Below are 15,502 nucleotides of genomic sequence, written 5' to 3'. Positions count from 1 at the left end.
GCAGACATTGTTTAGTGGGCGTAGAAAAACTGGCTATTCAGTTTTTTCCTGTAAAAAAAAAAAGTTGTATTTATTTCGTTAGAAAAGGCCCAAAGGGCACACACTCAGTGGCTCCTGGATCATGTTGTTTAGATAGCCTATTTAGGTTGATATCACTGTAAAATGTTAATGTCATCCCACTGACTTTGCTATGCAATATTGATAATAATAATATAATAGACTATTGATATCACTGTAAAATGTTAATGTCATCCCACTGACTTTGCTATGCAATATTGATAATAATAATATAATAGACTAGCTGAATACCCGTTCAATGAACAGACTCAAAAGAATCAATCATCGAGTCGTTGTAGAACCAGTGCGCACTGCTTGCAAACGGCAGCCTCACTTGTTTACAATGGTGTTATAGAAGACGGACTTTCTCAAGATTAGATTCAAACAAAACTAATGAAAAACTGAAAATTAAACTACAGTGACTTCAAACTCTGTACCCTTTAAATGATTCTGAACCACCTTTAATTTTTTCAAATTCGAAAGTTAAGCGATTCAGAAGTTTTAGGCAACCAAGGTGAGGAACTTCCACAAATATAATATAGGTAATTGTATGCATATAACACATATTCCATGTTATATTTTACCAGAATCTTCGATCTGTGTCCTCGAAACTGGAGACAGTGGAGAAACGTCTGGAGGAGAAGAAGCGAGAGCTGCCTGAGGTGCCGGATGAGCGGCGGTCAACTGTGAAGGAGGAGATCATCAAACTGAGGCAGACGCGGGACAAACTTCACAAGCAGCGAGCTGGGCTGGATGCCAAGCTAGGGGAGGGCAAAGTTCTGACTGTGGAGGAGGAGAGGAGGTATGGTGGATGGAGGGGGGAGGCTCTCTGTGAAGTATGGTTCTTTTTGTGGTGAAGGAGAGGAGGTGAGGTGGATGTTGAGTGGTGGGAGAAATGTAGGAAAGATCTCCTTGTTAGACTTGTGCATTTGTTAAAGTAATAATTTCCTTTTTGAATGGTTCGTGTGGCCTTTGAGATAGAAAATCAGTTTGTATACAACAATTAAAATCCTTTTTTTTTATGCCGAGTAGATGACCTAGCGTGGGTGCTGTTTTACCCTAACGCTATTATGAGAATTTGGGTGATAAATATGCAAGATCTGTTATTTTCATTTCCGATTCTAATTCTCTTTTGCGTGAACTTGGGATCATCACGTTCAATTTTCTCTGTGGGCTGAAAATTTCATAATGATTGGGGTATTTCTGCTGAGATACAGGAATAGTTTTGGTGTAGCCCGACTTCGTCCATGTATGTGGGGACAAAGGTTGTGCGCTGTGCATACTGGGTGGATGGGTGGACAGTGTTATTAACCCAGTCCATACTCGTGTACATTTTGTTATATTTAGTCCGTTCCTTACTCTTGATCCTCTCGTAATGTTCAGGGGCATTCCTATCTAACTTTCACCAATTGTCAATTGTCATGTTTTACCCATTCTTTGGTTCCCTTGTTTTGTTCAAGAGCATTCATATCTAATTGTCACCCATTGTTTTTTGTGTGTGTGGCCGCATCAGACTGATTGAAATGGATGAGGCCATTGAGGCGTTGGATGCGGCAATCCAGTACAAGGACGAGAACATTCAGGTGCGGCAGATGGAGGTTCGGCAATCCCAGCAGGCCCTTGCACAGGTAATGTAAAGTTTTCTTTGTTCCTTTTTTTGTCATCTCTTTTTGTAAACTCAGGTAAGCTATTCTTGTTCTGATACCTTTTTCCAGAAGCAGTTGGGGGTGAGGGAGAGAGAGAGAGGGAGGGAGAGAGAGAGAGAGAGAGTGTGAGTGTGTGTGAGGAGGGGGGGGGGGATGTTGGGGTTCAGACTGGGATGTATTAAAAGTTTCGCAAATTTCCATTTTTTTTGTTTTTGTTTTTTGTTTGTTGTTGTTTGGGGGTTTTTTGTGGCTTTTTCTCTTAGCATTAACATATTCCTTGATTTCAAACCAATGTGAGTGTCATCTATTTTATGGTTTTCTGTTTCTACCAGAGTAATAAGATCATTTTTTCTTTATTAGGGCTATTTTTGGGGGGTCCTGTTTTCTATCTTCTTTGTCTCTATTGCCCTGATCTGTTAATGCGGAAATGACATGGATATTGTTTTTATTATACTGCTCTACTCAAAGAAACAAACAACTCATCTGTGCTCGTGTTACGCATATTACTTTTTCCCAGTACTAAATGACTCTTATTAAGTTGTTGCACTTCTTTTTACTCAAACAAACAAGCAAACAGACAAACAAACAAACAAACAGCTCATCTATGCTCACTTTACACATACTACTTTTTCCCCAGCACTAAATGACTGTTTTTGGGTCGTTGCACTTCTTTTTACTCAAACAAACAAACAAACAAACAAAACAACTCATGTGTTCTCACATTACGCATACTACTTTTGCCCCTGCACTAAATTACTGTTATTGGGTCGTTGCGTTTCTTTCTACTCGAACAAACAAACAAACCAAACAAATTATCTGTGCTCTCACTTTACGCCTGTACCAGAGTGAAGAAAACCTGCTCCAGCGCCTCAACTCCCTGACGACGGCCGAGACGCGCTCCTTGCTCTCACGCTACTTTGACAAGGTCGTCGGCCTCCGAGACCAGGAGAGGAAGCTCAATCTAAAGTGCAGTGAGATGGAGGTGAATGTTTTTGATTGAAGTAGTGGACATATCCTACTGGGCTTGGGATACGTCATTCTGAAATATGTCGTTTTTGAAATTCGTCATTTTGAAGGAGAAGAATAGGTCTCTAAGAAAAAAGTGAATGGTTAGAAGGAAAAGGGAAGGTCATTTGGAAGGAGAGAAGAAGGCCATTTGGAAGGAAGAGGTTATGCCATTTGGAAGGAAGAGAAAAAGCCAGGAAGAATTACAGGAAAATTGGTCTGTTCAAAAGAAGAAAGGAGATTGTTTCATAGGAAGAGAAAAAGGTTTCTTCCAGGGGCAGAAAAATGAGAATGTGTCTTTTTTAAGGAAGATGTGCGGTCAGTTTGAAGAAAGAATGGGCCTTTTCAAGTGGTTTTCTTTTCCATCTTTTTTTTCTGTCAGATGAAAACGGATGAACAAGAGCGCCTGATCCGTGAGCTGGAAGGAGCCTTGCAGAGGTCAGCCTTAGAGATTGACCGCAAGCTAACGCAGCAGCAGCGGGAGTATGAGCAGAAGATGCAGCTGTTGATGCACCAACTGGCTCAGTCCGGCACCGAGAGCAATGGGTTGTCCTCAGCACACAGCAAAGACAAGTAAGTGTAGTGAAGGATCTTGGTCATAGTTGTTATGGGTTTTTTTTTGTGTTTTTTGTTTCAAATAATGGAAGTTCTGGGAATGGAACAGAAGTAGAAATGGGTTTTAAGAATTCTGTAAAAAAACAGTATTGTTTATGGCTGCAGAATTCGTAGAAATATTTTGTTTTACAGTTTAAACAAGATTTGTGCCTTACGCTTCTTACTTGTCCAGATCTTTTTAAAATCCATCTTAATTGACTGTTACTACAAAATGAAGAAGGTGACTGTTTACTGCTCTTGTTCTCTCCCTTCCCCCTCCCTCCCCCCAAAAAAAAGAATTTTAAAAATTAATACGTAAGAAAATCACCAGGTTAAAGGAGTGCCACAAAAAGAAAATAATTGTTTTTAAAGTTCAGCACAATCTTTTTGCAATAAGAAAGTCTTTATTGTCCTTTACTCCTCTTTGCAGGCTGTGGGCTGCGTAATTACTTATTTATCGTTTATTGCTAATGAGATGTTTATCTGTGTGGCCAGGATACAGAACCTGGAGAGAGATTTGTACTACTACAAGAAGACAGCTCGAGACTTGAGAAAGAAGATCAAAGAGCTATTGTCGAGTGGGGCGATTTCTTCTCAGGGTAAGTTTTGTGCTAGATGACTGAGATACTTTTCTTTGCTGCTTGATATGTTGTGTGGATATGTGAAGTTTGTGTGTGTGTGTGTGTGTAGTGAACATTTGTGTGTGTGTAATTGTGTAGTGTTTGTGTTTGTTTGTGTGCATGTAATTATGTATGATTTATTTGTGTGTGGGTAAGCTTTTGAATGGTGTTTGTGTGGGTTTGTGTGTGTGTGTGTGTCTGTGTTTGTGAGTGCTTTTGTGTTTTGTGTATTTCTGTGTGAATGTGTGTGTGTATGTTACTGTGTGTCTGTGTGTGTTTATGCGGAGGGTGGGAGTGGTCTTAAAAGTTGTCTCGCCCATAGAGTTTGGTACCCATCACTATCAAATAAAAGCAGCTCCATGACGCTACATTTTTATTGCTGCTCAGTCACAAGTGTACTTTTCAACCTTAATGTATGACCGTCGGGAAATTGAGGTTTGTGGTCATCACACTTAGACCAGTGATCATCAATAGTGTTATTATCATGATTTCTATTATTACTATTATTATTAATAATATTATTTTAATGATATGAAAAAGAAGAAGAAGAATTATTATTATTATTACTGACTTACTTATTTACGTGGAAAACTATAATAGACAAGCGACGGGGAAAGACCAGGATAATATATGTCTTTTGAGAGCTTCGGAGTAAATAAATGAATGATGAGAAATGATCACAGATGTCTGTTTCAGTTCTAGTAAGGATGTTGATGATATGGTTATCATTATATCCATTATTTTCATCACTATAACAACTATCAAAATTATGATTTGATGTTTGTGATGGTGAAAATGATGATAATGGTTTAGTGCGGAACCAATATTTATATTGTTCTGTCTATAATGTGTCCCATTTTAGTGGCAGAGGAGGCAGGACTGGTCAGCAGCTCGATGCAGAGCGTGGACACTGAAGTGGCAACCCCTCGCCAAAGCAGCCAGTCACATCACAGTTACCACCCTTTACACCGAGAACAACCAAATTTGTACAGGTAAATTGATGATTCATTAATTATGATAATAATGATACATGGCGTTTATATAGCGCATTTCCGTAATTTACTGTGCTCAGTGCACTTTACAAGAAATATTAGTTGCCTACAATGGCATAAAAATGCATAGAGCATTCTCGCACATGGACTCATAAAATGTCAAAAGTATATCGTCAGTGCATTTTTGCTATCCGCATACGGAGAATTCAGATGCTTACGAGAAAATGTGGACAAACTTTTTTATTAGTCTAATACTCATTTTAGCCTCTTGATTTTTACGATTAATATTTAAGTTGTCATGAATTATTGAAGCAAATTAAAATGTGAGAGCTGATTTTTAAACATTGTGCTTAAGTCAAATGTCTTAAATTTTCAAATTTTGTTCCATACACGGATAGCAAACTGCTAAGACGATATGTGTCAATGTATAGGTATATGAATACAGGGATACAGGCAATTACAGGTATGTATAGGAACAATTTATGTAAGTAGTTTAAGAAAAATGGATCTAATGAAATGTACGCACAGTTGACAGCATCCTTCAGTGTTGCAACGGTTCCTTTAATTGTGATTTATATTCTCTCTCAGTCGTGACGTGACTGCCATGAGTGCTGCGGGAGACCGCGAGTCCTCGTCCCGCCCCACATCCTCATCACGAGCTAACCGCGGTGGGGACCAGCAGGGACCGGTCACTCCCGTGAAGATTTCCAGGAGAGATCTTCGGCCCATGTCTCAGGAGGAGGTCTCGTTGCGTCGGTCGAACTTGTCGTCTCGCAGCCGGGATAACCACACTCCGAGAGGTCTGGACCACGCCTGATGATTTTTTTTTCCCACATTTGGTCATTCCAATAATGTTTCTTTTTCTTTTCATCTTGAACCTCTTCTCTTAGCTATTGGTGGGAGATTGAGGCGCCAAAGATAGGTCCTATTTCTTTTCTTTCCCTTTGTTGTGCTTGTCAGTCTGTCTGTCAGCCTTGCTTTTTTTTCCCCTGCACTAATTGACCTTAATTGTGTGTTGATGTGCTTCTCTTTACTCAAATAGACTAACAATATTTTAGCTGTTGTCTTTCTCCTCCTCTTAGACTAACAATATTTTAGCTGTTGCCTTTCTCCTCCTCTTAGACTAACAATATTTTAGCTGTTGCCTTTCTCCTCCTGTTAGACTAACAATATTTTAGCTGTTGTCTTTCTCCTCCTCTTAGACTAACAATATTTTAGCTGTTGCCTTTCTCCTCCTCTTAGACTAACAATATTTTAGCTGTTGCCTTTCTCCTCCTCTTAGACTAACAATATTTTAGCTGTTGTCTTTCTCCTCCTCTGTGGTTTTGGGGGAGGGGGTACTCTGGAAGGTTCTACAGCCTTTTCTCTTTTCATGATAGGTCAATAGACACTCTTGTGTGGTTGTGCTCCTTCTACTTCTGTTCCATTTTATTGTTATAAAATATCCTTTCCTTTTGAAATAGGCTAGCTGTTAACTCAGTCGGTATCTTGCTGGATCTAAGGTCTGAATGACCCTGGTTTGAATTCTCAACTTGACCTAGGGCTGTTTGGGTAGTCTTTCAAGGTTCTTAACCCACTTGACCTAGGGCTGTTTGGGTAGTCTTTCAAGTTTCTTAGCCTACTTGGCCTGGCTCCATAAGGAATGGATGTCAAATTTGGAGATCATACTTCTTATATAGCCTTACAGGTTATTTCCATTCTTGAAAAGGCTGTTGAACCCATGACATACCATCTTACACACCATAGGCTACTGCTCAACAATGTTGACATTTTTAAAACCATCGGATTGTCATTTTCTGTTACTTAGTAAATTTGGCAGTAATTTTATTGTGCTTACTCGCAGCCAACTACAAATCAGGGGTTACTTTGTTATCTTTTCTTATCTCTTGTACTCTAAATGATTAAAGGGCACCCCTGGAAGGTCCTTCTTTGTTGTTCCTCTCTTGTTCCTGTTTGTCCTTCTGTTTTTTTACCTGCTGCTGCAAAATGACTGTTGTAAAACAGACATGCTTCTCTTTGAACTGAAGCGCATGGGTGGTTGGCAGGTGCTCTGGTGTGGAGTGCTACTTTTTACCTATCGGACATCTATCATTTCATCCCTCCTCCATCTTTTTAGTGTTTGCTGCTTTGTTGTAACACCTCTACCCTTCAGCACTTGTATGACCTTGTTGTATTGCAAGTGCTGTAAAGGTCTTACTTACACTAAAATTTAAAAAAACTGAATCACACTTATTTTCTCTTTTCAAAATGTATTTTTTTAATGCTAGACTTTTTTTTTCATACATCTTCTGTTATTCTGTGCTACAGTCTATCTGTGAAAAATCTATTTTGATTAAGATTTTTTTTTCCTTTCATGTTCCACCCCTCCTTCGAATGTAATGAATGTCTTCCGTGTATCTTTCCTTGTCTTCATTTTTGGCATTGTTAAGTTGTTGCACTTACCGGCTCACTTCATGGTATACGATGTGAGAGATGTTCCTCACCACTGAAAGGGTTTCAGTGTATATTGCTTGGAATAATAATTATGATAATAATAATAATAAAATGATAATGATGATGATAATAATAATACTAATAATAATGATAATAATAATTAAATGATAATAATAATAATGATGATAATTATAGTAATAGTAATTTAAAAAATAATGAATATCACTTAAAGAGCACTTTTTTTACTTTTAGAGTGCTCACTCCCTGGTGGCTCTAGATGCTTCCCAATACAGTGAAATTTCGACAGCTTTCACAATGACTTGTTGCATGTCCCACTTACTACACTACAATCCTTTCAAATATATTTCAATGTTAAAAGTTATTCTAATGGAAAATCATTTCAGTGTTAACTTCAATATTAACACTTATTGTCATGGAAAATCATTTCAATTTAAACTTCTATACTAACACTTGCTCTCTTCGGAAACATTTCCTCAGACTCCTTAGAAGATGGAGGCCACAATCCATGGGGATAGAGTTCTGGCCAGAGGTCAAGTCCATATCTGCACAGACCCGGATTGACTTACAAACAGACTGCAGAATAATCGGTTGGAGTAGCAAGCAAACACTGTGTAATGGACAGTGACATGTGCTCCCTTCACGAGGTACACACTGACAGCTGGAGTTACTGAACGATACTACGTAAAGGCAGTGATGTATGGTTCCATTTCTGAACAATGCACTGGCAGCTGAGTGGACTGATGAGCACAGTGTCAAGCAAAGTGATACGTGGTTCCATTTCTTAACCCACATTAACCGCAGAATGGACTGATGAATACCATGTAAATGACAGTGATATGTCATACCACTTCCGAATGATGCGCTGGCAGCCGGATGGATTTGTAAATACCGATAGTGAGGTGTATTTTCTGGATGAGCTACACGCCAAGAACAGGAAAAAACGATGAACTGACACACCACGTATTTACTGCGTTCTTGATATATTTGTGTAGTGTACTTCTTACTGTTCGTAGTTTCCGACAATCTGTGAAAATGTTTGTGATTCAAGTTCAATTTAACTGCTATGGAAGAAGAGTATGAAGGTGCGTACACTGTGTGGTTTGGTCATTCTGTCTCTGACCTATTTTCTCTGCCTGCTCAGGCATGCTGACTCTCACACAGTCTGTAATTTAGAATAGAGAGAGATGGTTACTTCGTTTTGTGCCAATGGCATTTTGCAGCATGTGTTGTGAAAGGTGTGCATGTTGCTCCAAGAGTGTTTATGAGTGTGATGTTTTTTGCTGTCCATGTTGAAATGACTTGACATGCTCTCTTTCCCCTTCCCGAGCTGTAACTCTTACAGTGTAAGAGTAATAAATGATTGTCTGTTAGTTCACTTTTTGATGGTAACCCTATGTAAACCCATCTTAGGAGGCCAACAGTAAGCTTATGTACTTGCTCACAGTCTTGATCTTTGAGTTCCCAGTCCCAATGATGGCTTCCCTATACACTAAAAAGTTTATCAACGGGTCAAGAGGGTATGTTGTGTATTTTGTGGTCTTGGAAGTTGACCCTACCCTCGACACGGTTGAAATATTTGTTTTGCTTCTTGTTGCTGTAAGGTCAGAGAGAGAACAGCGGCGTTCAGCTATTGGTCATGATTTGTAGCTTCATAGTATCAATAGGGAGAATTTATCGCTACTTGTAACAGGTAGTCTGTTGTTATAAAACACAGAAGACATCTGATGATTGGTTGTGATTTTTCTCAGTGTAATACCAATATGATGTGTTTGTTACATAACAACATTGGTAACGTCCAGCCATTGGTTGTGATTTTTCTGAATGTAATACCCGTATAGTTTGTTTGTCACATAGCAACATGGGAAATTTTCTACCCTTGGCTGTGATGTGTTTGTTTACATACAGCTTGAAAATATTTACAATGTGTTGTTTTGATGTGTATGTTGGATAGAGATATAAGGGACAATATACAGCTGTTGTTTGTAGTGTGTTTAGTATTTAGCAACATGGAAAATTTACCGCGGGTTTGATTTGTCGGGAGCATTTACATTAAGTGATCATAATTCGTCCATTTCAGAGGTTTTGATGTTTTTTCCCTGCATTATCAAAGGCAGTTGTTTGCTCAGAGATCATGCCTCTTATCTGAACTAGAATGTGTTGAAAAGGCTGTAAGACTCAAGCTTGAAAAGCAAACAGTACATTGTTCTGAGGTCCTACCTTGTATTGAAAGGAGTATTAAACTCAAGTTAGATAAACAGATTAGCAAACTATTGTCCTTGGTACAGTGGAGGTCTGTTGCACTGGTTTCATGTGGACTCCCTTGACTGACTGCTGAACTTTGTACTAGATGCATAGACAACAAATGTCCACTACGGCTGTAGTTTTGGTTGTAAGTCACATTTCTGCTTCTACTGGTAAAAGTGTTGATAAGGGTCTATTTTGTATTTATCCTGTATTGATGGTGCCTGCAGCTAATTGGAGTTGCTCCTCATGGATAATGTTTTCCTCTTCAAAAAGTTATTAAACCCAAAATATGACAAAATAAACCAGCACATGTTAGGAAATTCCTATTGCAGTGATTACAAGGATGAGGTTAGTGGTCTGACCTGTGTTCTGTGATCTTGCATCTCTTCAGGGGTTGAATATTTGGTTTTGATGCTATGTCTTTCTCTTTGGTGTTGATACTGGTGGTGAGTTCTTTCTTCCTTTGGCTGGGATGGTCTTCCTTCTCCTAAAGAGGAGTATGTTTGAAAGTGTGTGTTCACTGAGTAGGTCTTTGAGATTTTGAAATGGCTTGACAGGGAACATTTTAGACATCATCCTTTGTAATTTTTGACGTCATCTTCTATAATTTTAAACCCCATGCTCTGTAAGAAAAGCTGCAAAGCAGAAGGTTAGTGTTTGGCTCTCTGTATCATTTGGAACACCTTATAGATGTTGCCCACCTTTTTCATATAAAATGTCAGATCCATTGATGACACATTGCAATACTTTCTCTGTGTGGTTGTATTATGTTGTATAGAGTAGGCTATTGTTTTAGATATGTGCTCTGATGGTATTTCAGTCTTGTATAGAAAACCACCTTCAGCTCTTAACATTGTCCATGTAGAGAGTTATGTCTTGTTTTAGCTCCTTCAGAAATAGGAATGTAGTTCATAGTTCATATTTTATAGCTCACTCAACCTGTGTGTAGTGTGTGTGTGGGAGTTGGCGGATGATCTGGTGTGTTTTGCTTCTTCTTTCTTATCAAACATCTTTCGTCGTTATCTCTCCTCCTTCTTTTTTATGTTTATTAATCTTTTGTGTCACCTTTAATCTGTTCGACACCTATATATATGAACTACTTGTGTTGTAAGTGCCGCACAATTCTTACAAAAACAAACATAATCATAACTCTACCAATAGAGGAGGATTTTCTCTCAAAATTTCATAATTTTTTTTCAAAAGAGAGACATGTGTAATTTATTTTTTATACTTTCGTGAACCAAACTCAAAGATTTGGAGTCTATATTTGGTGAATATTTTTGTAACTTTTCTTTGTCTTAATGTTTTAACTATTCTATGGTTGTAACACAAATCTAAAAATACCTTGTCAGCATATATTCCTTCTCAAAGATTTGGGTTCTGATGATGATAACTAGGAGGAGATGCGGCTCAATTTAGTAAAATTATTAATACGTTTGTCATCCATTTGGCCAAAGATCTGTTATATTGCTTCTCCTTTAATCCACTCCTATCTCCACCTGTTTAACTGAGTAGACAGATGCTGGTCATTTTCCAGAAGGATCTGACTTCTCTACCTTTTCCTCTTTTGTCTTTTCTTCTACAATTCTGCTTGGTGATTAGGGGGTTTTCTTTTTTTCTTTTGGTATTATTCCAGCATTTTTTGTTGATGTACGGTCAAAAATTGCGTTTCTCCTATTTTGTAGTCCACCACTTTTTCGTTACTTGACATCTTTATTTTATATAAATTTATGAGGACTTATTTTTTTTCTGTCTTGGGGCCGCATCAATAATTAATGAATAGGTAGATCCACACAAAATATAAACTGACTTTGGGGTACCAAAACGTGTTTTGGAAAACCAGTTCACAGCAGGCCTAAGCTCAGTGATATCTTTGGACCGAAAAGAAAAGCATTAATATCATCAGCATTTTATATATTTTGTACAAACAGTGATGAATTATGTGCTGCCACCACATATCAATAGGATCTTCAAGGGAATGAGACCTGGAGGTAGATCTCATACATATGGGACACAGCTGGCTGGGGATAGAGAAGATCACCCAGAACTTAGACTGGAAGAGAGCTTTTCTTGGTGGCCTACCACGGGGAAAGAAGTAGATGATGATGATGATGATGATGATGACCACAAAACAATAATTTGTTCTTGTATTTTGTGTTGACGTCACAATCCACACACGATCATTTTGTTTCCGAACCATATCTTTATCAGATTTTCAAGTATTCATTAATGCGTGCAAACGAAACTGTGATGAATTATTCATGGCGTCAAGTGGATAATGTATTTGTTTGTCATATGATGGCATGATGCAGTCTTCTTGTTTGTGAGTCACCTTTTCTGTTGCCTTTGCTCTTTTGTGCTAAAGACTAGAGTTTTATCAAGCCTGCACTGTTAGCCCAGTTGGTATCATGCTGGGCATGGAGCAGGTGGCGTTTGTTTGAATCCTCCATGGGTTGTTTTAGGAAGTTTTTAAGAGCCTCCAACCATTTGGCTTGGCCTTATCAGAGATAGACATTGAATTCGGAGGTCGCTCCTCTTATATAACTTAGAGTGTCGAAAGTGGCTTTTAACCACCTGTACAATGACAATGACAAAAAGTTTGATCAACAAGGCATCAGCCTCTTAGCTGAGCCAGCTATCATGATACTGGACTGTGATGGTCAAGTAGAAAATCAGACATTCTTACACTAAATTTTCAAGGCTCCTCGACCACTTTGCTGGGCCTTATCAAATGTTGACATTAGTTTCAGAGGTTCCTCCTTTTAAATTACCTCATAGTATTTATAAGGACCTTAGACCTACACCATAGTAGCACTGTATTGAAACAGAAGACAGAGGCCAGAGTGTGTTACAGGAGAGTTTACATCTGATTTCCAGATTCATTACTGCTAGACTTCAGCATTTAGTCTCACTGTAGATGGACTAATCTTGACCTCTGCACATTGACAACACTTCATCCACCAGACTGAGATTTTGTAGGTTCTAAGATTTTAATAATCTTACGGTATTTTTCCACATCAGCTCTTTTTCGGGACAGAAGAAAAGTATCTCTATATTTTCCTGGCGTTTCTCTTGTTCATGCCCATGTGGGTATTAACCTACTATCATATTAATATGTGAAGCGTGCTTACAAAATTAGTTGCTTCTTAGATTCGAACCCTTTGGAAGGGTGAAGTTTTTACAATTTATATGTATGAAATAATAAATGGCATGTTATACTCAAAGAATATGGCATCAATACAAAATCTACAAATTTGACCCTAATGTCTATTTTTGGCCTATAACTTCATTTATGGATTGCTGGAAGTTACTCTTTTTGTTAGATCGCCTCACACATTTTCATGAACCCTGATTTTACTGATTTAGCGTTTGCATGCTTTTATTGGGATGACGTTTGTTTTTTTTCTCCACTGTGAAGAATTTATGAAAATATGGCACTGTTTGTCTTTCTATAGAAAGGATAAGTCAGTTGACTTGTAAAGTACCTGTTGCAATCGCTTTTCACAGAAGGTGCTACTTTTTCACTGTCTCAAAATGTCTGTGTTCTAACTCCGAGAAATTGTTAGGGGTTTGTTTTTATTGGGGTTTTTTTTTTTTTTTGGAGAAAGCTGTTTTATCAGCAGAAATATGTGTTCTCTATAAATGTGCGTTCTTTGACTGTTGACATGAAGGACATACCAGATCTGAGAGTAGTTGGAAAAGGTGGAGGGAGTAGGTGGGTTCTCTAAGGTGGTCTGCTTCTTCTACTTCTTAATGTTACTGTTTACTTCATCTTCATGAAATGTAGCAGTTATTGTGTGGGCTCTTTGTAGACTTCAGCTCAACTTGGCATAGAAAAAGATAAGATAAGACACTTTGATCACTTATATCCTACTTCCATTGTAAAAAACCGAACTTCAATAATCAAGCTGAGATTTTGTTAGTGCTACATAGATGCTATATGTAATATATTCATGTCTATTTATGATAAGAGCACACTCCTGTTTTTTTATAACCAATCCCTCCATTTAAATCTGTGTTTTGTATGCTGCATTTAATGTTCCGAGTTCAGTCCTCAAACGTCCATCCACTTGCATTTTTTTCGTATGAACGAAGCAAGTCGTTATTATTGTGTTGAGCACTGTTGTACAGTATTGTTCTTAGATGAACAACCGTGCTGCTTAGCCGTCCATATATAACACCGTCAATATCATTCACAATACATTTCTGTGTTTTGATTTGGTCAAAATGTCTTGTCCGTCCATTATTTATCTAAAAAGAGTTTTTTTGGTTTCCCGCTGGATCCATTTGTCATTCATCTTGCATTTCCTCTAGAATTAAGAAGCATTTTATGTCAATGCATTTTTCTTGACTTACTATGACTAAAAAGATAATTCTAGAAGTCTTTTGACTTATTCCAACAAAAAAAGAATTCTCTTTTTCTGAATATATATCGTCAACCAGCTGATCAGATCTACTAAGCCCAAAATTTTTTGAAAAAATTGTAAATTGGTGATATCTGGTGTATATACTTAATAAATATTAAAATTTGGTCAAAATTCTAGTTTTCAATGTTGAAAAAAAGCATTAAACGATACATTAAGTAGGAACAATTTGTGAAAGAATTGAAAGTTGTTGTTTTTTCCTCTTTCCTGAAAAAGTTTGTTTTCTTGGCTTAGGACATTTGAACAGCTTGCTGACAGTATTGATTTCTGATTGTGTAAAAGAAGAAATGTTACTTATTTGATACTTGGTACCGAATACGCAGACTGTCACACAAACTATCTGGCTTCCGTAAAGTTTTGACATAGTTTTTGTGAATCAGAAATCTTTCTACCTGTTCTCTGATAATGAATTTGTTTGCATGCCAGCTCAAATTTGTATCCTTGACCCAGATTTGTTCAATGATCTACATTATAAAGCAATCTTACCACCTTATCTCAGGCTGGAAAAACTTTTTGCTTTTAAATTGAAAAGCCAAACAATCTACATTATTTTTCTGTATGGCTCGTTGTTAGAGCTGATGTCCAGAACTATATTTTTTGTTGTTTACCAAGTCATGCAAGGTTCGAGCCTTGTGATATTACCCTCTCTTCAAACATTCCAACAAGTACTTTCAGCTCAGACCCTGAGTTATAAGACAATTACTTTGGCTGTTTTACTCTGTTTCAAATGTTTCTAGAGGTCAGCACATCGTCGCCTAAGAGCTATTTCTTCTAAAAGTGCCTCTTTACTTAAGCACACTTTGGACAAAATAGTTCTAAGGCGACAACATGTTTAAAAGGAAATTTGGGCTGTCTGAGGGTGCTCTGGTGTGGTTTGCTCATTCTTTTCTTTCAAACATCTGCGTTCCTTATATCTCCTCCTTCTTCTCTACGTTACTCTTAAGTAATGCCTGTAATCTTCGGCACTCATATGACCTATTTATGTCGCAAGTGCCGTAAAACTCTTCCTAAAACTATCCAGATGAGGGAAAGTGTCACTGTATAATAAGTTATGCCATTGTCATGTTGATGATAAAACCACACTACTGTGCTCTATACAACATTCCAAAATACTTTGTTCATGATTTCCTGTGCTTGATGTGATGCAGAGTGTCTCTAGTTCCATGTACAGGGGAAAAGAACCCATCATGATATACTGTGCTCACATCCGTGCTTTTAACATGTGGCTGTCTCTTTGTTACAGCATCTGTTTGTGCACATTCGTTTGTGCATGTATGTGAGTGAACAGTGCATAATATGTTTGTGCTGTAGTGTTTGTGTGTATATTATATGTGTGTGTGTGTGCGTGTGTGCGTGTATTGGTGTGCATGGGCAATCCGAAAGAATAATGGAAAGAAGTACATGCATGCCTTTGTATGTGCATGAGAGTTTGTGTCTGAAAGCAAGAGAGTTGGGTTGTCTTTAAT

The 15,502-nt window shown here is 37.9% G+C and overlaps 1 protein-coding gene across 3 annotated transcripts in view; it reads left to right on the top strand.

The window, feature by feature from the left end:
- Positions 1-14,310, top strand: part of LOC101856807 (kinesin-like protein KIF27) — a 45,469-nt gene extending 31,159 nt beyond the window's left edge. For all 3 annotated transcript variants that reach the window (XM_035970050.1, XM_035970049.1, XM_013083146.2), the window contains 8 exons: positions 645-859; positions 1,571-1,685; positions 2,548-2,685; positions 3,091-3,281; positions 3,798-3,901; positions 4,785-4,914; positions 5,503-5,714; positions 7,846-14,310. In XM_035970050.1, the coding sequence (XP_035825943.1) occupies positions 645-859; positions 1,571-1,685; positions 2,548-2,685; positions 3,091-3,281; positions 3,798-3,901; positions 4,785-4,914; positions 5,503-5,714; positions 7,846-7,883 (1,143 nt within the window). In that variant the 3' untranslated portion in view covers positions 7,884-14,310. The remainder of the gene's footprint in view (positions 1-644; positions 860-1,570; positions 1,686-2,547; positions 2,686-3,090; positions 3,282-3,797; positions 3,902-4,784; positions 4,915-5,502; positions 5,715-7,845) is intronic.
- Positions 14,311-15,502: the final 1,192 nt, after the last annotated feature.

The sequence above is a fragment of the Aplysia californica genome, unplaced genomic scaffold, assembly GCF_000002075.1.
Source record: "Aplysia californica isolate F4 #8 unplaced genomic scaffold, AplCal3.0 scaffold00214, whole genome shotgun sequence".
Taxonomy (NCBI): Eukaryota; Metazoa; Mollusca; class Gastropoda; order Aplysiida; family Aplysiidae; genus Aplysia; species Aplysia californica.
Note: the sequence above shows the minus strand (reverse complement) of the source record. Positions and strands in the feature narration are given on the sequence as shown.